General features: G+C 40.4%; 1 protein-coding gene across 10 annotated transcripts in view; it reads right to left on the bottom strand.

Moving 5' to 3' along the window:
• SCAI (suppressor of cancer cell invasion) overlaps positions 1 to 25,412 on the bottom strand; it is a 201,378-nt gene that overhangs the window by 51,027 nt on the left and 124,939 nt on the right. For 8 of the 10 annotated variants that reach the window (XR_010109088.1, XR_004664336.3, XR_004664338.3 and 5 more), the window contains 6 exons: positions 25,237 to 25,389; positions 9,841 to 9,942; positions 9,486 to 9,587; positions 8,320 to 8,398; positions 6,255 to 6,354; positions 1,294 to 1,375 (listed from right to left, as the gene is read on the bottom strand). Coding sequence is in view for 6 of the 10 variants with exons in the window: in XM_055117612.2 (XP_054973587.1) it covers positions 1,294 to 1,375; positions 6,255 to 6,354; positions 8,320 to 8,398; positions 9,486 to 9,587; positions 9,841 to 9,942; positions 25,237 to 25,389 (618 nt within the window). In the remaining 4 variants the exon portion in view is untranslated. The remainder of the gene's footprint in view (positions 1 to 1,293; positions 1,376 to 6,254; positions 6,355 to 8,319; positions 8,399 to 9,485; positions 9,588 to 9,840; positions 9,943 to 25,236; positions 25,390 to 25,412) is intronic. The other 2 variants (XM_034929041.3, XM_063594211.1) reach the window with 1 other exon arrangement.

Here is a 25,412-nt window from a genome sequence, read left to right as displayed (position 1 = left end):
AGGAAAAATGCTGAAAAATGTATGGTGCATTGGAAGCTCCTGGAATAAAGAGTTTAAGTAAAACTAAACATGAAAACTAAATGGAAAATGTATACTTGGGGTCAGCTCTCTTGGCTACCAGACATTTTCATTGGTTTCCTGATAGAAACCTATCAGGAGTTTGCTTCTCCCTCTAACTGCAGTATGAACACCCACAACAGAAACAGTTTGAAGTGGCAGATCTGTGCACCCAGAATATTTTGAACACATTTTTCACTAATCAAACATTTTGACCAGATACAAAGGACTCTAAAGACTGTGCTTTCATTTTCCTGTAAATTACTATAGTTTGAATTATAATATCCACCTTTAAAGTGTTTCACTGCTGGCATTACTTTTTTTTTTTTTTTTTTTTTTTTTTTTTTTTTTTTTGAGACGGAGTTTTGCTCTTGTTGCCCAGGCTGGAGAGCAATGGTACGATTTCAGCTCACCACAACCTCCACCTCCCAGGTTCAAGTGAGTCTCCTGCCTCAGCCTCCCAAGTAGCTGGGATTACAGGCATGCACCACCACGCCAGGCTAATTTTATATTTTTAGTAGAGATGGGGGTTTCTCCATGTTGGTTAGGCTGGTCTCGAACTCCTGACCTCAGGTAATCTGCCCGCCTCGGCCTCCCAAAATGTTGGGATTACAGGCGTGAGCCACTGCACCCAGCTGACCACTGGCATTCTTTATAAAATCACTGAAAATCATCACTTCAATAGTGAAATATAAAACGAAGGATGTTCAAGTTAGATCCCTGTCACTTATTTCAGCATTCAGGGCCATCTTTTTTTTGTGATTGTCACAAATTTTCAAAAAATCAAGTGCATGTAAAACAGTATGTTAATATTCAAAGACTAAAACTATGGGCTAGAAGTTTTACTTAAACTACAGCAGCTCAGCACAAGAAGGGGAAACGTTTGAACACTAGAGAAATTCACCCTTACACCTCTACCTCTATAAAAGAAAATTATTCTGGGTTATATAACAAAAATAAACCTCCCACCAGAGATCTTGGAAATCTTGAATTTTTTTTTCCTGCAGGAGGATTTATTATTTTCCACTGAGTGTCCATTCATGCGTTTTCTTCTTGTTTCTATTCATAGCACCCGATCCTGACTAGCATGCACAACCTCAAAAGAAAAGAAACACTAAATACAAACTGTGTAAAATTAAATAAAATAAAGCAAAATAAAAAGGCACACATTAAGAGTGGGTACCCTTGGGTTGGTGCCACAATGTCTACCTGTGCAATAGCTCTCATGGAACTCACCTTGTACGCAACACTATTAGACGAATCCACAATGATGAACAGTGGCTTCCTGGTGAAAGGATAGAGATCCCCGGGATGAAGGCTGGGAAAACAACAACAATGAAGAACTGTTAAACTGTGTCAGCCACGTCTCAGAAATCTTATTCTCCAGTTTGGTCTGCTCATATCTCCTTTGCATCATAGCACTGACAGAAAAACAAAGACTAGTTAAGCAAAGGGGAAAAAAAAGCCTGTATTTACTAGGATAGCCAAGATAGTTCTATTTGGAGAAAAAAAAAAAAGTTCAGAGACAATTGTTATTCAGGAATATCTAAGCTAAAGTGAAGTCTGTGTATTTAAAGATGACTAAACACACAGCATGAAAACCTCAGAAGTTGGCACACAGGTACCTGTTTCATATTTAAAAGCTCCTTGTAAGAACATCTGGAAACAAGATGTAATAACAAAACCAGATTTGTATTTCAATGAGTCTTCAAAATTTCTATTTTAAAGATTTTTAATATTTCAAGCTACATCTTAATACTGCAGGTAGTAAGTAGGAAAATCTTTTTACTATCACTATTTTTTTTTTTTTTTAAAGACACCGTCTTGCTCCGTGGCCCAGGCTAGAGTACAGTGGTGTTGTGCAATCACAGCTCACTGCAACCTCCATGTCCCAGGCTCAGGTGATCCTCCCACCTCAGCCTCCTTGAGTAGCTGGGACTGCAGACATGTACCAACACAACCAGCTAATTTTTCCATTTTTAGTAGAGATGGGGTTTCTCCATGTTGCCCAGGCTGGTCTCGAACTCCTGAGCTCAAGCAATCTGCCCACCTCAGCTTCCCAAAGTGCTAGGATTATGGGCATGAGTCACTGTGCCCAGCTACTTTTTACCATATGTTTCCTCTAAACATTTGCATCAAGGGCTTGTTAAACACGCGGGGGCTTGTTAAACATGCAGTTTGACTGGCCCACAGAAGAGCTACTGAACCCAAAGGTGGAAATCCAGTAACATGCATGTGAGAGCCAATGCGTAAGGTCAGAATCTTGGTGTGCGTGCTCTTTCTGATGACTGAGTACACGATGTGCATATGTGGATAGATACTAATGTAAATGTAAATTTATGAATGTTTCACTGAGCAATATCATCAAACTTCATTATATTTCAAATAAAAGTTTTTCTTTTATTGACAAATAAAAATTGTATATATTCAAGGTATACAATGTGATGACTTGTTAATGCATACATGTATAGTGATTACCACGATCAAATTAATCAACACCTCCATTCCCACACCGTTACCCTTCGTGTGTGTGGGCGGCGGGAGGCGGGGGTGCCGGGGGCAGTGGGCAGAGAGGACACATAAGCTTTACTCTTTCAGAAAATTTCGAGTAAACAACAATTTTTGTTATTGTTGTTGTTTGAGATGGGGTCTCACTTTGTCACCAAGGCTGGAGTACAGTGGCAAGATCATAGCTAACTGCAGCCTCGATCTCCCAGGCTCAAGTGATACTCCTGCCTCAGTCTCCCAAGTAGCTGGACCATGGGTGTGCACCTCAACACCTGGCTCATTTTTAAAATTTTTAGTAGAGACAAGATCCTCTTATGTTGCCAAGGCTGGTCTTGAACTCCTGAACTCAAGCAATCTTCCCATCTCAGCCTCCCAAAGTGCTGAGATTACGGGAATGAGCCACCATGCTCGGTCCAACAATACAGTATTTTTATTTTTATTTATTTATTTATTTTGAGATGGAGTCTCGCTCTGTCACACAGACTGGAGTGCAGTGGTATGATCTCGGCTCACTGCAACCTCCGCCTCCCAGGTTCAGGCAATTCTCCTGCCTCAGCCTCCCAAGTAGCTGGGATTACAGGCACATGCCACCACACCCGGCTAAGTTTTTGTATTTTTAGTAGAGATGGGATTTCACCATGTTGCCAGGCTGGTTTCGAACTCCTGACCTCAAGTGATCCGCCCACTTCGGCCTCCCAAAGTGCTGACATTACAGGCCTGAGCCACTGCACCCAGCCAATATAGTATTTTTAATTATCACCACCATGCTGTACTTTAAATGATATTTATCTTACAACTGAGAGGTTGCACCCTTTAACCAACATCTCCCTATTTTCCCCAATCCTCAGCTCCTCAGAACTACTGTTGCACTCTGCTTCCGAGTGCAACTTTTTCAGATTCCACATATAAGTGATCATGCCATACAGGTTCAGTATTCCTAATCTGAAAATCCAAAACGAAAAATGCTCCAAAATCCAAAAAGTTTTCAGAGCCAACATGATGCCACAAGTAGAAAATTCCACACCTGACCTCACATGATGGATCATAGTCATGCAGGTACACAACACATAGTTTATCCAGGATCTCAAAGGGAAAAATAAAATTACTTTCAGGCAATGTGTATGAGTTGTATATGAAACATAAGTCAATTTCATGGGTCCCATCCCTAAGGTACCTTACTATCTATATACAAATATTCCAAAATCTGGAAAAATCCAAAACCCGAAACACTTCTGGTCCCACACATTTCAGATAAGGGATATTCAATATGTATTAGAAACAAAGTTTTAGACCAGTCCAGTTTTCTTTATAACCAGATTGCTCTCAGCTAGAAAAATTCTAGAGCCAATGAGCCAATAATAGCCCAAGCAATGAAGTTGTTATGCTTAGAAAAAGAATGAACTCCAGGCACGGTGGCTCACGCCTGTAATCCCAGCACTTTGGGAGGCCAAAGCAGGCGTATCACTTGAGGTCAGGATTTCGAGACCAGACTGGCCAACATGGTGAAACCCCATCTCTACTAAAAATACAAATATTAGCTGGGTGTGGTGATGCATGACTGTAATCCCAGCTACTTGGGAGGCTGAGGCAGGAGAATCGCTTGAACGCGGAAGGCAGAGGTTGCAGTGAGCCAAGATAGTGCCACTGCACTCTAGCCTGGGCGGCAGAGTAAAACTCTGTCTCAAAAAAAAAAAAAAAAAAGAAAAAGAAAAAGAACTTTTGTAGATGAAATTCTATTTGCTTTTGTATTTTTTGCATTTAAAAAAATTTTTCTTAAAGTTTTTGTAGAGACAGAGTCTCACTAAGTTGCCCAGGATGGTCTCAAACTCCTGGGTTCAGGCGATCCTCCTACCTCAGCCTCCTAAAATGTTGGGATCATAGGCATGAGCCACTGCTCCTGGCCTGAAGTTCTATTTGTAATCATGTAACAACATTCATTTGTGCTATATTAAACCAACAAAACCTTGTATTAAAAAATTCAGGCCCAGCGCAGTGGCTCATGCCTGTAATTCCAGCACTTTGGGAGGCCGAGGCTAAGGTCAGGAGTTCGAGACCAGACTGGTCAACATGGCGAAACCCCATCTCTATGAAAAATTAAAAAATTAGCCAGGCGTGGTGGTGGCCACCTGTAATCCCAGCTACTTGGGAGGCTGAGGTAGGAGAATCACTTGAGCCTGGGAGATGGAGGTTGCAGTGAGCCAAGATCGTGCCACTGCACTCTAGCCTGGGCATGAGAGCAAGATTCCATCTAAAAAAAAAAAAACAAAACTCAATACTAGAGGTTGGGAAGGGTAGGGAAACGGAGGTATAGGGAAGAGATTTGTTAAAGATTAAAAAATTACATCTAGATAGAAGGAATATGTTCTAGTGTTCTATACCACTGTAGCATGACTATAGTTAATAATATGTTATATAGTTTTTATTTTCTCTTTTTTGTTTTTTTGACACAGAGTCTCGCTCTATCACCCAGACTGGAGCACAATCTCGGTTCACTGCAACCTCGACCTAATGGGTTCAAGTGATTCTCCTGCCTCAGCCTCCTGAGTAGGTAGGACCACAGGCGCAAGCCACCACACCGGTTAATTTTTGTATTTTGGTAGAGACAGGGTTTCATGTTGGCCAAGCTGGTCTCAAACTCCTGACCTCAAGTGATCCACCCATCTCGGCCTCCCAAAGTGTTGGGATTACAGGTGTGAGCCACTGCTATCAGCCTATATTATAAATAGCTAGAAAAAAAGATATTAAATGTTCCCAACACAAGGAATGGATGTTTGAGATGATGAGTATGCTAATTACTCTGATCTGATCACGATACATTACAAATATAGAAACATCATTAAGTACCCCAGGAATATTTACAATGATTATTTTTCAATTAAAAAAATAAAATAAAATAAAATGTGGCTGGGCACGGTGGCTCACACCTGTAATCCCAACACTTTGGGAGGCCGAGGCAGGTGGATCACAAGGTCAGGAGTTCAAGACCAGCCTGACAAACATGGTAAAACCCCATCTCTACTAAAAATACAAAAATTAGCCGGGCATTATGGCTGGTGCCTGTAATCCCAGCTACGCAGGAGGCTGAGGCAGGAGAATCACTTGAACCCAGGAGGCAGAGGTTGCAGTGAGCTGAGATCATGCCACTGCACTCCAGCCTGGGTGACAGGGCAAGACTCCATCTCAAAAAAAAAAAAAAAAAAAAAATGTTTGGGCTGAACACAGTGGCTCACATCTTGTAATCCTAGCACTTTGGGAAGCTGAGGTGGGAGAATCACTTAAGGCCAGGAAAGCAAGACTGACCTGAGTGACAGAGCAAGACTCCGTCTCAAGAAAAAAATTTGTTTAAAAGTTCGTATTGATGTTACATGTATAATGTCCTGACATATTATTTATGTATATATTTACTGTCTCCAACTAGAATGCAATTTTGTTCACTGACATATCCCTAGTGACTAAACAGGGTGTAACATATTTATTCAACGAATATCAACCAAAAGTTCTAATTTCCTAGGATAGACAGAGCCTGAATTATTGCTGGAATCCAAATAAGTGTTTTTGGTCTGTCCCTAAATCTTAGTCTAAGGGAATCATTCTAGTACTAGAAAAAACTCCCCATTTTACTTAATATTTTTTCTATTTATAGACAGAGGTATAATTTTTATAATAAGAGTAGACACCAGAATACATACCAGTGCATTTCCTTGTGGGACTGATTTCGTTTGTGGATGGCATCTCCATTAATAATATCCCGGTTACTATTAGTAAGTACACCTCCAAAATCATAAGGACCTATAAAAACAAAGGGAAGAATCCTAGACTTCAGTTGAAGACTAACACTGACCTGATGTTCAAATACAAAGGTACTGTGTGAATCTCTCATTGATTCAAGCGAAGATAATTACACATTTAAATTATTTTAAAATTTAACATTTTAATTTAATGGAGTATTTAAATGACTTCAGTATGTTGTCATTTTCAACATTTTAAAAAACATTTAATTATTCAGCAGTTCTTCAAACAGAATATAATGAGAAACAAAACAAGACTCTATGGCATCATTATTCTAAGTAATAAAAGGAATGGAGATCTGGGATGTTCAAAATGACCTTTACATTTCAAGCAAACTTAAAATCTCAGGTTTAACAATATTATTTTAAAAGGAAGTTGGTCAGACATGGTTGCTCATGCCTGTAATCCCAGCACTTTGGGAGGCTGAAGCAGGAGGACTGCATGAGGCCAGGAGTTCCAGACCAGCCTGGGCAATATAGTGAGACCCGTCTCTACAAAAAAATTTTAAAAATTAGCCGAGCATGGTGGTAGGTGCCTGTATTCCCAGGCTGCAGTGAACTATGATCACACCACTGCACTCCAGTCTGGATGACAGAGTGAGACCCTGTCTCAGAAAAAAAAAAGAAGTTGCAGAATAAAATAATCTTTTTTTTTTAAAGAATGAAATCTTAGTCTCATAAGTAAATACAATTTTAAATGAGCCACTAACTGTAAAACTTAGAAAAATATTTGAATAGAATTTGAAAATTCTCATTCACAAAAACTTCACCTTTAAGAATGTATTGCCAGATTTCAGCGTGCAAATATCCATTATTATCACTATTGTATCAAGCACTTTAGTTCTGGTTCTGAAGTTAGCCTTTTCCCACTAAATTCATATGAATTAGCTAAACTCTTGTCCAAATGGAACAGCAACTGTGGGATGTTCAGATAATCTCTCTCAAAGGACCTATCAAAGTACGATTACCTATCATACTTTGAAAAAAGTAAAGAAGTCGGTATGTTAAGCGGAAACCAAGAAAACTTGATTTAACAGTATATGAGACATACAGATAATTATAAATAAAAGTACTAACATTATTACAAAAAACTAAAGTAGTTTAAGATTTTACATTACTTTTAATGTTGTATTATATTTCATTTCTTAAAAAAATCACTGCAATGAAAAGGCTAAAGAGATTTGTTTTCATTTTAACATTTTAAGAGAATCTGTAGGTCATGCAAGGAAGATGGCAAGGACATGCATTTTATAAAGGAATGCAAATTTCAACAAACAAATGAAGAGGAAAATGTTAAGGATGTTAAGAATTTTTTTTTCTATTGCCCAGGCAAATATTTAATTATCTTATTTACATCCAAGTTACTTATCTATTCTGACCAATTTCTGGACTCATATGTTCTGGACAGTGTTACGTTTTTATTCTGAAACAGCATCCCGATATTCTACAGATTGAATCCATAAAACAAAATAAAGGACAGAAAACAAAATCATGACAAGGGCTTGAACTTTCACAGTTACGAAAGTACACTGATTTCTACAAAGACTTTCAGCCATCATGTAGCCATTGACCGGATTCCCCAATGCACTGAAAGCTCAGAAAAATTCAATGATGTGAAATAGATCATTAGGCTTGGTTATTCCATCATCCTTTTCAACTTTGAAACACCAAACTCCTTACGTATATCTAAATGTATTTACATATTATGCTTTTGATACATTTGATAGTGAAGCAAGCATTTAATATATGAATTTTCTGATGATTTATGGGCTTTGACATATAACATTTCAGAAAATATGACAGACTGGGGTATCTACAAAATTACCAATCAACAAATAGACCAGGTTTCAAATTTGGAAGTCTGTCTAGAAAGGCTGAGATGGTCTGTGGGCTACGGGCCATCGTCTTGTAGAAAATAAAGAGAATTCAAGCCCTGCTCACAACAGGGAGCATTCCTTTATTGTACCTTCACTATCAGAACGACCTGTGGGGAAAACGCCAGTGGCCGACAGGTAAATCAGAAGCACGCTATTGGCAGGCAGCTCCTGAAATGAAAGAAAATCACACACACAAAACAACAAGCAAGGATAAACAACATGGTTTTATTTAAAGTTCATGACATCTTAAAGTTGTGAAATAAGTAAGAATGCACTGTTGTCTTTTCCAACAGAAGAAACGCTCTTCTTGGTCCTGACTTTAAAACTATATACACGGCAGAGATTCATTATTAATCTATATTGTCAAAAGTTGCAAAGACATTCTCTGCTTCAAAAACCCCATCATTTGGAGAATATTCTCCGAAAACTTGAATGGAGAAGTAAAGATCCTGACTACATGGCTACAAGACAAAGTCCCTTCTGTGGCTTTCTCTACATAGACTTTGGGAAGAATTCTCCTATTTCTCACAGTTCTTTCAGATGATCTAAATGTTTCATAGAGCTCCTTGAGTATATAAGAAGCCTAGACACTCTGCTTTTGTTTTTCAGTCTGTTTTTTTTTGTTTGTTTTTTTTTTTGAGACAGAGTTTCACTCTTGTTGCCCAGGCTGGAGTGCAATGGTGCGATCTCGGCTCACCGCAGCCTCCGCCTCCCGGGTTCAAGTAATTCTCCTGCCTCAGCCTCCCAAGCAGCTGGGATTACAGGCATGTGCCACCACACCCGGCTAATTTTGTATTCTTTTAGTAGAGATGGGGTTTCTCCATGTTGGTCAAGCTGTTCTTGAACTCCTGACCTCAGGTGATCCACCTGGCTTGGCCTCCCAAAGTGCTGGGATTACAGGAGTGAGCCACCACCCCCGGCCAGTTCTGCATTGTTACACCTAAAATCACTGAGTAATAAAAAACTGGAGGAAGGAGAACCACTATTATCATTAATTAATGATGGGAATAATCACAACACCATAAGCAATTTTCATTCCCAAACAGCTATTTCACAGCTTACCAGGAGTACAAAAAAAAAAAAAAAAGAAACAAAACAAAACAAAAATATCTATTATCAGGATCATTACTCTAAAGGCAGTTTTTCATTTTTATATTTTACCTAAACTCTTAAGTATTTTTTCAAAAGAATGACTCTTAGATTTTAGTTAGGGCACACTTTCACCTCATAGTAAAAAGTACTGGATCACACATACCTTAAAAGACGCTGCTAAGAAGGTATATAGCTGGCTGAAGGTTGGTTTGTAGAGCAGATACTTGTGGGGGTTTTCTCGTCTAGTAGGCTTGTCAGCTGATTCCTATATTTACACACAGAAAACATTATACATAAAAGCTGCATTTGACAAATGAATTATCAATGTCTATTTTCACTAGCCCTTATCAAGGAAGTCTTATTTTCACACTCAGTCTTACTGTGATTATCTATTTCTCCATGTCTCATCAAGTGAATTCTTTATTCAAGGCTGTAGTATCTGTTGAATAATCAGCGTTCCAACAGGAGAGAAGCAGCCAGAGGGTTACCAAACTTGCAAATGTAAAAGAGGAAATTACCTGCATTCCTGGTTTATTCATCTGGGAAGCTAAATTCATTGGCTCCCTTTCCAGAGCTTGTAACATCCGGAACATGTCAACAGTTAGTTCACTGAACTTAACCTGCAAGAAAAAAAAAAAACAAAAACACAACCTAGCCTTAATGCAACACGCAGACTTTAAAGACTTTTATCACGTTACTAGTTGTGACTTTCACATGTACTTCAGGGCTTTGGGTACCTTTTTCTCTAATATTTCATTACAGAAATTTTCAAGCGATGGAAAGACTGGAAGAATTCTACAGTGACATCCATATGTTCATCATCTAGATCCTATAATAAGCATTTTTTATATTTGCTTTATCACATACCTCTCCAGCCATATACATGTCTACTGATCAATAAACTTCCTCAGGTTTTGTTTTTTTAAGTAGTTACAGAAACACAGGGGGCCATGCATGGTGGCTCACGCCTATAATCCCAGCACTTTGGGAGGCCAAGGCAGGTGGATCACCTGAGGTCAGGAGTTTGAGACCAGCCTGGCCAACATGGTGAAACCCCATCTCTATTAAAAATACAAAAATTAGCCGGGTGTGGTGGTGGATGCCTGTAATCCCAGCTACATAGGAGGCTGAGGCAGAAGAATCGCTTGAACCCAGGAGGCGGAGGTTGCAATGAGCCGAAATCGCACCATCGTATTCCAGCCTGGGTAACAGAGAAAGACTCTGTCTCAAAAAAAATAAAGCAGCAGCATCACAGAGACTATATTAGGTTCTACAAACATGTTAACCTCCACAGACTGGTGGATGAATTCACACGTGTAGGTAGTGTGCTATGTGAGGGGCAAGTTTTTCACTAACACCACAAGGATCTCCAGCCCAAATTCTCTCTTTTTTTTTTTTTTTGAGACAAGAGTCTTGCTCTGTTGCCCAGGCTGGAGTGCAGTGGCACAATCTCAGCTCACTGCAACATCTGCCTCCCGTGTTCAAGCGATTCTCCTGCCTCAGTCTCTGGAGTAGCTGGGATTACAGGCGTGTGCCACAACACCTGGCTAATTTTTGTATTTTTAACCGAGATGGGGTTTCACCATGTTGGCCAGGCTGGTCTCAAATTCCTGACCTCAAGTCATCTGCCCACCTCAGCCTCCCAAAGTGCTAGGAATACAGGCATAAGCCACGATTCCTGACTTTTCAGCCCAAATTCTATACACAGAAGTTTGATAGTAATCCTTGCTACATGAGAAAAAAGAGCTAACTTTTGATGAATTAGCAATGCTGAAATACAACTGTGATCCATATATATATATACACACACATATATATACACATATATATACACATATATACACACACATATATATATACACATATATATATACACATATATATATACACATATATATATACATATATATATATATATATATATTTTTTTTTTGAGATGGAGCTTCGTTCTTGTCACCCAGGCTGGAGTGCAATGGCGTGATCTCGGCTCAACGCAACCTCCTCCTCCCGGGTTCAAACGATTCTCCTGCCTCAGCCTCCAGAGTAGCTGGGATTAAGGGCATGCACCACCACACCAGGCTAATTTTGTATTTTTAGTAGAGATGGGGTTTCTCCATGTTGGTCAGGCTGGTCTTGAACTCCCGACCTCAGATGATCCTCCTGCCTCAGCCTCCCAAAGGGCTGGGATCACAGGCATGAGCTACCGCGCCCAGCCTATGATCCATATTTTATAGTAATTTCTTCCATACATTTTGGCACTACACAATATTTAAGTCTGTATCCTTTTCCAATTTCAGTAATACTTATATAGAACTTCAGGAACACACATAATAATAAAACAGATGAGAATTTTTTAAAGAACATGTTTCTATCAAATAAAAAAAGAGGAATTATTTAGTTAAGATGAGAATAAGTTTATGAAGATTACTAATTACACTTTCAAACATTTAACTCATTTAATATACATATGTGCGTGTGTATGTATGTGAGTTTCGCTCTGTCACTCGGGCTGGAGTGCAATGGCGCAATCTCGGCTCACTGCAACCTCCGCCTCCCAGGTTCAAGTGAGTCTCTTGCCTCAGCATCCTGAGTAGCTGGGATTACAGGCATGTGCCACCATGCCCGGCTAATTTTGTATTTTTAGTAGAGACGGGGTTTCACCATGTTGGTTAGGCTGGTCTTGAACTCCTGACCTCAGATGACCCACCAGCCTTGTCCTCCCAAAGTGCTGGGATTACAGGCATAAGCCACTGCGCCCAGCCAAGAGACGGGGATTAAAGAAGGGGAAGAGGTTTAAGGAGATAAGTGGGCACTAATGCCTTGTTTTCCTATAGTAAGGGTAGCATGGGGCTCCTGGCTAAGAACTGGTTGGTTGGTTGGAAGATGGCCCCTCCCACACATATACCTATGCCCAAATAAAACTGGATGCACAAAAAGATATGGCCTCAGAGGAGAACACTAGAAACAAATCTGCTCCAGAGACATAAACATGAAGGAAACTCTACCTTAGCCTTTGTTCTGAGAAGAGATCAAGAAAAGTCTCCCCCAAGAATTCATGGCCATATGCTGATTCTCATGTGGTTTGAGAATCTGAATTAACATTACTTGCATGGCTGAAAAATCTATAAGGTTTTTCACTTAAAAAGAACAAAAACTGATAGTGCCCCCAAGTTTTGAGGGAAAAAACAATGCAGATCTTCATTGGAAGAAGGCATCCTCAATTCAGGTCTTACAGAATTCTAGCTGACAGAATTACATCAAAGAAGACTCAGAAACAAAAATCATAAAACACATGAAGAAAAAAGGCACACCTGATTCAGCAAACAGAAACAGGATGATACAAACATCATACATAACATGCAAAAGTCTAGGTGTGGCAGCTCACACCTGTAATCCCAGCACTTTGGAGGGCCAAGGTGGGAGGATCATTTGAGGCCAGGAGCTGGAGACCAGCCAAGAGGCAGGGATTAAAGAAGGGGCAACATAGTGAGATGCACGCCCCCATCCCCGGTCTCTTAAAAAAAAAAAAGTTAGCTTCATATGCTTAAATAGAAGTAATTAAAATCATGATTAAGCCAATCAAAGGAATATGTAGAAAATAACCTAATACATTCATTCATTCATTCGAGACGGAGTCTCGCTCTGTCACCCAGGCTGGAGTGCAGTGGCGCAATCTCGGCTCACTGCAACCTCTGCCTCCCGGGTTCAAGTGATTCTCCTGCCTCAGCCTCCTGAGTAGCTAGGACTACAGGTGCACGCCACCACGCCTGGCTAATTTTTGTATTTTTAGTAGAGATGGGGTTTCACCATATTGGTCTGGCTGGTATTGAACTCCTGACCTCGTAATCTGCCCGCCTTGGCCTCCCAAAGTGTGGGGATTACAGGCGTGAGCCACTGCACCTGACCTATACTTTTAAAAATAAAAAATACAATAAATGAAATGTAAAAACTGAGGTCAGGCGTGCTGGCTCGCACCTGTAATCCCAGCACTTTGGGAGACTGAGGCAGGTGAATCACCTAAGGTCAGGAGTTTGAGACAAGCCTGGCCAACATGGTGAGACCCCATCTCTACTAACAAATACAAAAATTAGCTGGGCGCGTAGGGCGTGCCTGTAGTCCTGGCTACTGGGGAGTTTGTGGTGGGAGAATCAACTGAACCAGGGAGGCAGAAGTTGCAGTGAGCCGAGATCATGCCACTGCATGCCAGCCTGGGCGACAGAGCAAGACTGTCTCAAAACAAAAAGAAAAGAAAGAGAATGCTGGGGATTTGATTATAAATTAATATGCAAGCAAATTATCAGATATATAGTAATTATAAATATTAAGATAATATGATAATTTTAAAAGTGAGAAACAAGCAATAGAACAGACCAACACACTTGTAGTTAGCATAACTAGAGAGTATAGTTAGCAGAAAAGGACTTTAAAATAACTACTAAGTGTGATCAACAAAATAGACATGGTAGAACACAAATGAAGAAATAGAGAATTCTGCCAGAGAATTAAAATCTACTAAAAAATACAAAAGGGCCAGGTGCCGTGGTTCATGCCTATAATCCCAACATTTGGGAGGCCAGGGCAGAAGGACTGCTTGAGGCCAGGAGTTTGAGACCAGCCTTGGCAATACAGCAACACCCCATCTCTATAAAACATAAACATTTTTGGAAGGCTGAGGCAGGAAGATCACTTCAGCCTGGGAGGTCAAGGCTACAGTGAGCCATGACTGTGCCACTGCACTCCCACCTGCATGACAGAGCCAGATACTGTCTCTAAAAAGAAAAAAAAAAAAAATTTTTAAAGACAGGGTCTGCTTCTGTCACCCAGGTTGAAGTGTGTGGCACAATCATGGCTCACTGCAGCCTTGACCTCCCGGGCTCAAGTGATTCTTCCACCTCAGTCTCCCAAGCAGCTGGGATTAGAGGCACATGACGAACATCCAGCTAAGGTTTGTTTTTTAGTTCTTTTTCTTTTTCTTTTTTTTTTTTTTGAGACGGAGTCTCGCTCTGTCGCCCAGGCTGGAGTGCAGTGGCACGATCTCTGCTCACTGTAAGCTCCACCTCCCGGGTTCACGCCATTCTCCTGCCTCAGCCTCATGAGTAGCTGGGACTACAGGCGCCCGCCACCATGCCCGGCTAATTTTTTGTATTTTTAGTAGAGACAGGGTTTCACCTTGTTAGCCAGGATGGTCTCGATCTCCTGACCTTGTGATCTGCCCGCCTCAGCCTCCCAAAGTTCAGGGATTACAGGCGTGAGCCACCGTGCCCGGCCCTTTATTTTTTTCTTTTTGAGACAGAGTCTCACTCTGTCACCCAGGCTGGAGTGCAGTGGCACGAATTTGTCTCATTGCAACCTCTGCCTCCAGAGTTCAAGTGATCCTCCTGCCTCAGTCTCCCAAGTAGCTGGGATCACAGGCATGAGCCACCATGCCTGGCTTATTTTTAGTAGAGACAGGGTTTCACCGTGTTGGCCAGGCTGGTCTCGAACTCCTAACCTCAAGTGATCTACCCAGCTAGGCCTCCCAAAGTAATGGGATTACAGGCATGAGCCACCGCCTGGCCTGATATTTGTATTTTTTGTAGAAATGGGGTTTCATCATGCTGCCCAGGCTAGGAAAAAAAAATTTAATCTATAAAACAAGAATCAAATGGAAAAATCCAGAGCTAAGAAAGACAATATGTGAAATATGGAACTTAATAAAAGGTTAAATAGCAGATTAAACACATCAGAAGACATGGTTAGTGAAATGGAAAAGAAGTCCACAGAAAACAGACTAACTTAAACCTAGAGAGGAAAAAATGATGAAAAATACAGAAAAGAATATAACAGACACACGTGGCACTGTGAAAGGGTCTACAAACATGTAACTGAGTCCTAGAAGTGGAGCAGAGAAAGAACAGAAGGGAAACAATATTCAGAGACATAATAACCATATTTCAAAATAGATGAAAGACATAAACCCATAGATTCAAGAAACTCTGTGAACCTCAAGCAGGATAAATAAAGAAAACTGCACCTGAATATAACATAGTAAAACTGCAAAGAATCAAAGAAAGTGAGAAAATCTTAAAAACACACAGAGGAAAGAAACATTTCCTTAAGTGGATATAATATGTGACTAATAAATCTAACAGACAATTTCTCAACAGAAATGAGAGAAGATAATGAAATTAAATCTTCAAAGTGCTGAAAAAAAATTATCAAACTCAAGGTGGAGATGTGCAATATACTGTCAGTAAGAGTTAAAAAAGAAATTAGAAAATACATTCAACTGAAAGAAAATATAAAATATTATAGAAGAAGCAGGATTGGAAAAAATACAAAATATCAAAATATGTAGAAGAAAATTAAAGTAATGCTTAAAGAGAATTTTACAGCTTTGGATTTTTATTTTATTTATTTATTTAGAGATGGAGTCTTCTTCTGTTGCCCAGGCTGCAGTGCAGTGGTGCAATCTTGGCTCACTGCAGCCTCTGCCTCCTGGGTCCAAGCAATTCTCCTGCCTCAGCCTCCCAAGTAGCTGGAATTATAGGCACATGCCACCATGCCTGACTAATTTTTGTATTTTAACTAGAGATCAGATTTTGCCATGTTGGCCAGGCTGGTCTAGAACTCCTGACCCTCAGGCGATCTGCCCCACTTTGCCTCCCAAAGCGCATGAGCCACCATGCCCAAAGGCATGAGTCACCACGCCCAGCCCAGGGATTTTTATATTAGAAGAGGAAAAAGAGCATAGTGGCTCACACCTGTAATCCCAACACTTTGGGAGGCCAAGCTGGGGGCAGATCACCTGAGGCTGGGAATTTGAGACCAGCCTGGCAAACATGGCGAAACCCTGTCTCTACTAAAAATACAAAAATTAGCTGGGCCACTGTGGTGGCATATGCCTGTAATGCCAGCTACTCAGGAGGCTGAGGCAGGAAAATCACTAGAACCCAGGAGCCAGAGGTGGCAGTGAGTCAAGATCACACCACTGTACTCCAGCCTGAGGGACAGAGCGAGACTATGTCTCAAAAATAAAAATAAAGTCAGTTGGCCAGGCGAGGTGGCAACCTGTAATCCCAGCACTTTGGGAGGCCAAGGTGGGCAGATCACGTGGTCAGGAGATCAAGACCATTCTGGTTAACACGGTGAAACCCTGTCTCTACTAAAAATACAAAAAATTGGAGGAGCCAAGATGGCCGAATAGGAACAGCTCCGGTCTACAGCTCCCAGCGTAAGCAACGCAGAAGACGGGTGATTTCTGCATTTCCATCTGAGGTACCGGGTTCATCTCACTAGGGAGCGCGCAGTGGGCGCAGGACAGTGGATGCAGCGCACCGTGCGCGAGCCGAAGCAGGGGAAGGCATTGCCTCACTCGGGAAGCGCAAGGGGTCAGGGAGTTCCCTTTCCTAGTCAAAGAAAGGGATGACAGACGGCACCTGGAAAATGTGGTCACTCCCACCCCAATACTATGCTTTTCCGATGGGCTTAAAAAACGGCACACCAGGAGATTATATCCCGCACCTGGCTTGGAGGGTCCTACGCCCACGGAGTCTCGCTGATTGCTAGCACAGCAGTCTGAGATCAAACTGCAAGGCAGCAGCGAGGCTGGGGGAGGGGCGCCCGTCATTGCCCAGGCTTGCTTAGATAAACAAAGCAGCCAGGAAGCTCGAACTGGGTGGAGCCCACCACGGCTCAAGGAGGCCTGCCTGCCTCTGTAGGCTCCACCTCTGGGGGCAGGGCACAGACAAACAAAAAGACAGCAGTAACCTTTGCAGACTTAAATGTCCCTGTCTGACAGCTTTGAAGAGAGCAGTGGTTCTCCCAGCACACAGCTTGAGATCTGAGAATGGGCAGACTGGCTCCTCAAGTGGGTCCCTGACCCCGACCCCCGAGCAGCCTAACTGGGAGGCACCCCCCAAGTAGGGGCAGACTGACACCTCACATGGCCAGGTACTCCTCTGAGACAAAACTTCCAGGGGAACATCAGACAGCAGCATTCGCGGTTCATGAAAATCCGCTGTTCTGCAGCCACTGCTGCTGGTACCCAGGCAAACAGGGTCTGGAGTGGACCTCTAGCAAACTCCAACAGACCTGCAGCTGAGGGTCCTGTCTGTTAGAAGGAAAACTAACAAACAGAAGGGACATCCACACCAAAAACCCACCTGTACATCACCATCAAAGACCAAAAGTAGATAAAACCACAAAGATGGGGAAAAAACAGAGCAGAAAAACTGGAAACTCTAAAAAGCAGAGCGCCTCTCCTCCTCCAAAGGAACACGGCTCCTCACCAGCAACGGAACAAAGCTGGACGGAGAATGACTTTGACGAGTTGAGAGAAGAAGGCTTCAGACGATCAAACTACTCCAAGCTACAGGAGGAAATCCAAACCAAAGGCAAAGAAGTTGAAAACTTTGAAAAAAATTTAGACGAATGTATAACTAGAATAACCAATACAGAGAAGTGCTTAAAGGAGCTGATGGAGCTGAAAGCCAAGGCTCGAGAACTACGTGAAGAATGCAGAAGCCTCAAGAGCCGATGCGATCAACTGGAAGAAAGGGTATCAGTGATGAAAGATGAAATGAATAAAATGAAGCGAGAAGGGAAGTTTAGAGAAAAAAGAATAAAAAGAAACAAACAAAGAAATATGGGACTCCAAGAAATATGGGACTATGTGAAAAGACCAAATCTACGTCTGATTGGTGTATCTGAAAGTGACAGGGAGAACAGAACCAAGTTGGAAAACACTCTCCAGGATATTATCCAGGAGAACTTCCCCAATCTAGCAAGGCAGGCCAACATTCAGATTCAGGAAATACAGAGAATGCCACAAAGATATTCCTCGAGAAGAGCAACTCCAAGACACATAATTGTCAGATTTACCAAAGTTGAAATGCAGGAAAAAATGTTAAGGGCAGCCAGAGAGAAAGGTCGGGTTACCCACAAAGGGAAGCCCATCAGACTAACAGCGGATCTCTTGGCAGAAACTCTACAAGCCAGAAGAGAGTGGGGGCCAATATTCAACATTCTTAAAGAGAAGAATTTTCAACCCAGAATTTCATATCCAGCCAAACTAAGCTTCCTAAGTGAAGGAGAAATAAAATCCTTTACAGACAAGCAAATGCTGAGAGATTTTGTCACCACCAGGCCTGCCCTACAAGAGCTCCTGAAGGAAGCACTAAACATGGAAAGGAACAACCGGTACCAGCCACTGCAAAATCATGCCAAATTGCAAAGACCATTGAGGCTAGGAAGAAACTGCATCAACTAATGAGCAAAATAACCAGCTAACATCATAATGACAGGATCAAATTCACACATAACAATATTAACTTTAAATGTAAATGGACTAAATGCTCCAATTAAAAGACACAGACTGGCAAATTGGATAAAGAGTCAAGACCCATCAGTGTGCTGTATTCAGGAAACCCATCTCACGTGCAGAGACACACATAGGCTCAAAATAAAAGGATGGAGGAAGATCTACCAAGCAAATGGAAAACAAAAAAAGGCAGGGGTTGCAATCCTAGTCTCTGATAAAACAGACTTTAAACCAACAAAAATCAAAAGAGACAAAGAAGGCCATTACATAATGGTAAAGGGATCAATTCAACAAGAGCTAACTAGCCTAAATATATATGCACCCAATACAAGAGCACCCAGATTCATAAAGCAAGTCCTGAGTGACCTACAAAGAGACTTAGACTCCCACACAATAATAATGGGTGACTTTAACAGCCCACTGTCAACATTAGACAGATCAACAAGACAGAAAGTTAACAAGGATACCCAGGAATTGAACTCAGCTCTGCACCAAGCAGACCTAATAGACATCTACAGAACTCTCCACCCCAAATCAACTGAATATACATTCTTTTCAGCACCACACCACACCTATGCCAAAATTGACCACATAGTTGGAAGTAAAGCTCTCCTCAGCAAACGTAAAAGATCAGAAATTATAACAAACTGTCTCTCAGACCACAGTGCAATCAAACTAGAACTCAGGATTAAGAAACTCACTCAAAACCACTCAACTACATGGAAACTGAACAACCTGCTCCTGAATGACTACTGGGTACATAACGAAATGAAGGCAGAAATAAAGATGTTCTTTAAAACCAATGAGAACAAAGACACAACATACCAGAATCTCTGAGACACATTCAAAGCAGTGTGTAGAGGGAAATTTATAGCACTAAATGCCCACAAGAGAAAGCAGGAAAGATCCAAAATTGACACCCTAACATCACAATTAAAAGAACTAGAAAAGCAAGAGCAAACACATTCAAAAGCTAGCAGAAGGCAAGAAATAACTAAAATCAGAGCAGAACTGAAGGAAATAGAGACACAAAAAACCCTTCAAAAAATTAATGAATCCAGGAGCTGGTTTTTTGAAAGGATCAACAAAATTGATAGACTGCTAGCAAGACTAATGAAGAAGAAAAGAGAGAAGAATCAAATAGACGCAATAAAAAATGATAAAGGGGATATCACCACCGATCCCACAGAAATACAAACTACCATCAGAGAATACTATAAACACCTCTACGCAAATAAACTAGAAAATCTAGAAGAAATGGATAAATTCCTCAACACATACACCTTCCCAAGACTAAACCAGGAAGAAGTTGAATCTCTGAATAGACCAGTAACAGGCTCTGAAATTGTGGCAATAATCAATAGCTTACCAACCAAAAAGAGTCCAGGACCAGATGGATTCACAGCCGAATTCTACCAGAGGTACAAGGAGGAACTGGTACCATTCCTTCTGAAACTATTCCAATCAATAGAAAAAGAGGGAATCCTCCCTAACTCATTTTATGAGGCCAGCATCATCCTGATACCAAAGCCTGGCAGAGACACAACCAAAAAAGAGAATTTTAGATCAATATCCTTGATGAACATTGATGCAAAAATCCTCAATAAAATACTGGCAAACCGAATCCAGCAGCACATCAAAAAGCTTATCCACCATGATCAAGTGGGCTTCATCCCTGGGATGCAAGGCTGGTTCAATATATGCAAATCAATAAATGTAATCTAGCATATAAACAGAACCAAAGACAAAAACCACATGATTATCTCAATAGATGCAGAAAAGGCCTTTGACAAAATTCAACAACGCTTCATGCTAAAAACTCTCAATAAATTAGGTATTGATGGCACGTATCTCAAAATAATAAGAGCTATCTATGACAAACCCACAGCCAATATCATACTGAATGGGCAAAACTGGAAGCATTCCCTTTGAAAACTGGCACAAGACAGGGATGCCCTCTCTCACCACTCCTATTCAACATAGTGTTGGAAGTTCTGGCCAGGGCAATTAGGCAGGAGAAGGAAATAAAGGGTATTCAATTAAGAAAAGAGGAAGTCAAATTGTCCCTGTTTGCAGACAACATGATTGTATATCTAGAAAACCCCACTGTCTCAGCCCCAAATCTCCTTAAGCTGATAAGCAACTTCAGCAAAGTCTCAGGATACAAAAATCAATGTACAAAAATCACAAGCATTCTTATACACCAATAACAGACAAACAGAGAGCCAAATCATGAATGAACTCCCATTCACAATTGCTTCAAAGAGAATAAAATACCTAGGAATCCAACTTACAAGGGATGTGAAGGACCTCTTCAAGAAGAGCTACAAACCACTGCTCAATGAAATAAAAGAGGATACAAACAAATGGAAGAACATTCCATGCTCATGGGTAGGAAGAATCAATATTGTGAAAATGGCCATACTGCCCAAGGTAATTTATAGATTCAATGCCATCCCCATCAAGCTACCAATGACTTTCTTCACAGAATTGGAAAAAACTACTTTAAAGTTCATATGGAACCAAAAAAGGGCCCGCATCGCCAAGTCAATCCTAAGCCAAAAGAACAAAGCTGGAGGCATCACGCTACCTGACTTCAAACTATACTACAAGGCTACAGTAACCAAAACAGCATGGTACTGGTACCAAAACAGAGATATAGACCAATGGAACAGAACAGAGCCCTCAGAAATAACGCCGCGTATCTACAACTATCTGATCTTTGACAAACCTGACAAAAACAAGAAATGGAGAAAGGATTCCCTATTTAATAAATGGTGCTGGGAAAACTGGCTAGCCATATGTACAAAGCTGAAACTGGATCCCTTCCTTACACCTTATACAAAAATTAATTCAAGATGGATTAAAGACTTAAACGTTAGACCTAAAACCATAAAAACCCTAGAAGAAAACCTAGGCATTACCATTCAGGACATAGGCATGGGCAAGGACTTCATGTCTAAAACACCAAAAGCAATGGCAACAAAAGCCAAAATTGACAAATGGGATCTAATTAAACTAAAGAGCTTCTGCACAGCAAAAGAAACTATCATCAGAGTGAACAGGCAACCTACAAGATGGGAGAAAATGTTCGCAACCTACTCATCTGACAAAGGGCTAATATCCAGAATCTACAATGAACTCCAACAAATTTACAAGAAAAAAACAAACAACCCTATCAAAAAGTGGGTGAAGGACATGAACAGACACTTCTCAAAAGAAGACATTTATGCAGCCAAAAAACACATGAAAAAATGCTCACCATCACTGGCCATCAGAGAAATGCAAATCAAAATCACAATGAGATACCATCTCATACCAGTTAGAATGGCAATCATTAAAAAGTCAGGAAATAGGTGCTGGAGAGGATGTGGAGAAATAGGAACACTTTTACACTGTTGGTGGGACTGTAAACTAGTTCAACCATTGTGGAAGTCAGTGTGGCGATTCCTCAGGGATCTAGAACTAGAAATACCATTTGACCCAGCCATCCCATTACTGGGTATATACCCAAAGGACTACAAATCATGCTGCTATAAAGACACATGCACACATATGTTTATTGCGCCACTATTCACAATAGCAAAGACTTGGAATCAACCCAAATGTCCAACAATGATAGACTGGATTAAGAAAATGTGGCACATATACACCATGGAATACTATGCAGCCATAAAAAAGGATGAGTTCATGTCCTTTGTAGGGACATGGATGAAATTGGAAATCATCATTCTCAGTAAACTATCGCAAGAACAAAAAGCCAAACACCGCATCTTCTCACTCATAGGTGGGAATTGAACAATGAGAACACATGGACACAGGAAGGGGAACATCACACTCTGGGGACTGTTGTGGGGCAGGGGGAGGGGGGAGGGATAGCTTTAGGAGATATACCTAATGGTAAAAGACGAGTTAATGGGTGCAGCACACCAGCATGGCACATGTATACATATGTAACTAACCTGCACATTGTGCACATGTACCCTAAAACTTAAAGTATAATAATAATAAAATAAAATAAAATAATAAAATAATAAATACAAAAAAAAAATACAAAAAATTAACCGGGCGTGGTGGCACGCACCTGTAGTCCCATCTACTTGGAAAGCTGAGGCAGGAGAATCGCTTGAACCCGGGAGGCAGAAGTTGCAGTGAGCTGAGATTGCACCACTGCACTCCAGCCTAGGAGACAGAGCAAGACTCTGTCTCAATAAATAAATAAATAAATAAATAAATAAATGTCAGTTATCTAAGCAAATTGAATTCAAAATAGGAAGAAGGAAATAAAAATAAGAATCAGAATCAATGTAAGAGAAAAAATTAGAAAAAATCAGTATTTCATTTACTACAATATATCGAGGCCTATTAAAATGCCATAATAATGAAGTCAGAAGTATCAGCATAATAGACATACAGACCAAAGGAACAGAATCAGACTCAAATATATTTGAACATCAGATTTATGATAAAAGTGATACTGCAGTGTGGCAGGGAAAAGATGGTCTTTTTAGTAAATGGTGCTAGGTCTACTGGAAATCCAGAAAGAAAATCTGACCCATACTTCACACTAAAATAAATCCCAAAGAGATCATAGATCTAAATATGAAAGGTAAGGTAAGCAATGATTTCTCAAAATAGGACACAAAAAAGCTAATATCAGAAAGGAAAAAAATTATAAATTAGACTACATTAAAATTAAGGACTTCTGTTCACTGGAATCTCAGTATCTGGAACAGGGGCGTCTGGCATAGAGTAGATACTAATAAATATTTTAACAGATGTTTAAAGAAAAGGAGAAAAAGAGAGAAGATATCAGAAGAGAGTAAAAGGCAAGACAAGAGTAGGAGAAGATAGTTCAATACATAAATCTGACAAAGGACTTTCATGTAGAATATATTCAGAACTCTTACAGATCAATAAGAAAATACTGGAAATGCTTGGTCATAGAGTGTGCACATATGGAGCTGTACTAGATAATGCCTGCCACTTTTCTAAAGTAAATCTATCAGTTTCTATTTCCACATAGTATGAAATACTCAGTTCTTGTACTAGTTGCCAGGATACGCTATTATCAGTTTCTTGGTCTCTTTTGTTTTTAGTCATCTAGGTTGGTGATATCTCATTTGGTTTTAATTTATATTTTTCTGATTAGAAAAATTTTCTTTGAATTAAAAAAAAGTGAGAAAAATACCAAGCCTTAAGATAGTATAACTATACAAACCATAAATGTTTCAAAATATTTCCATTTAGTATATTCATACTATAATTTCAAAAACGTTGTAGACATTTGCAAAATAATGGTCATAAAAGCCAAAAATGGAGAAATACCAGAAAAATTTAACAATAACAAAAGTGATTGATAGATGCTAGGATAGGATCCAAAATTAAACTTGCATAAAAAACACATCTAGAAAAATGTATTCACTGGTGTAATTTCCAGTAAATTTCATTCCTAGTACACTAAATCTCATCATCATGGTGCTACTCTGTCATGAAAAAACATTTGAAATTCACTTTTGACAAATTTACGCAAAAACAACTCCTGGCCAAGTGCGGTGGCTCACACCTGTAATCCCAACACTTTGGGAGGCTGAGGCAGGAGGATCACTTGAGGTCAGGAGTTCAAGACCAGCCTGGCCAACATGATGATGCCGTCTCTACTAAATATACAAAAATTAGCCGGGTGTGGTGGTATGTGCCTGTAATCCCAGCTACTTGGGAGGCTGAGAGGCAGGAGAATCGCTTGAACCTGGGAGATGGAGGTTGCAGTGAGCCAAAATCGTGCCACTGCACTCCCACCTGAGTGACAAAGCAAGACTCCGTCTCAAAAAAAAAAAAAAAACCACAAAAAACACCAACTCCTCGCCCCTTTTTGCTCGATTGGAAAGTAGGACATATACATTTTGGAAACTTTATTATTAATTTTTGAGACAGAGTCTCACTCTGTCGCCCAGGCTGGAGTACAGTGGCGTGATCTTGGCTCACTCCAACCTCCGCCTCCCAGGTTCAAGTGATTCTCTTGCCTCAGCCTCCCGAGTAGCTGGGATTACAGGAGCATGCCACCATGGCTGGCTAATTTTTGCATTTTGTAGTAGAGATGGGGCTTCGCCATGTTGGCCAGGCTGGTCTTGAACTCCTGACCTCAGGTGATCTAACCACCTGGGCTTCCCAAAGTGCTGAGATTCCAGGTGTGAGCCACTGTGCCAGGTCAGAAATTTTGGAAACTTTAGAATGTTGTAAAAAATAAAATAAAAATCCCCTATAATTTGGTTATTTGGAGATAAAACTTAGATAGTTGTAACATTTCTTCCTCGTCTTTTTCCTGTGTGCATACATATAGACTTTCTAACATATATGAAACAATTCTGCTTCCTGGCTCCATGGCAAGTTTATTTTCATTTACTGTATCACGAGTATCTTCCTATGTTATTAAAAATTCTTTCTAAGCTATTTAAATATCTGTAATATAGTCCATATATGCACACAGCATAATTTAATCAGCAATTTCCTCATAAGAGGATGTTAGGATATTTATAAGAAAATAATTCTGTGATCATCAATAGCACTATTTTTCACAGTGAATTTTAAGCATAATTCCTTCACAATTCTTTACCTGATTATTACAATTACCAATAATGAGTGCGTCAGCCAGAGACAACTGTCCCACAATCATGCCCTGTTCCAGCAATGGGGCTCCTGTTTCAGCAAGGCGATTCGATGTGATAACAATGGTATTATCATCATTTAATACCATTACAGGATCCGCCTAAAGAAAAAAGCAATAAGAAC

This window comes from Pan paniscus, chromosome 11 (genome assembly GCF_029289425.2).
Source record: "Pan paniscus chromosome 11, NHGRI_mPanPan1-v2.0_pri, whole genome shotgun sequence".
In the NCBI taxonomy this organism is placed as follows: domain Eukaryota; kingdom Metazoa; phylum Chordata; class Mammalia; order Primates; family Hominidae; genus Pan; species Pan paniscus.
Note: the sequence above shows the minus strand (reverse complement) of the source record. Positions and strands in the feature narration are given on the sequence as shown.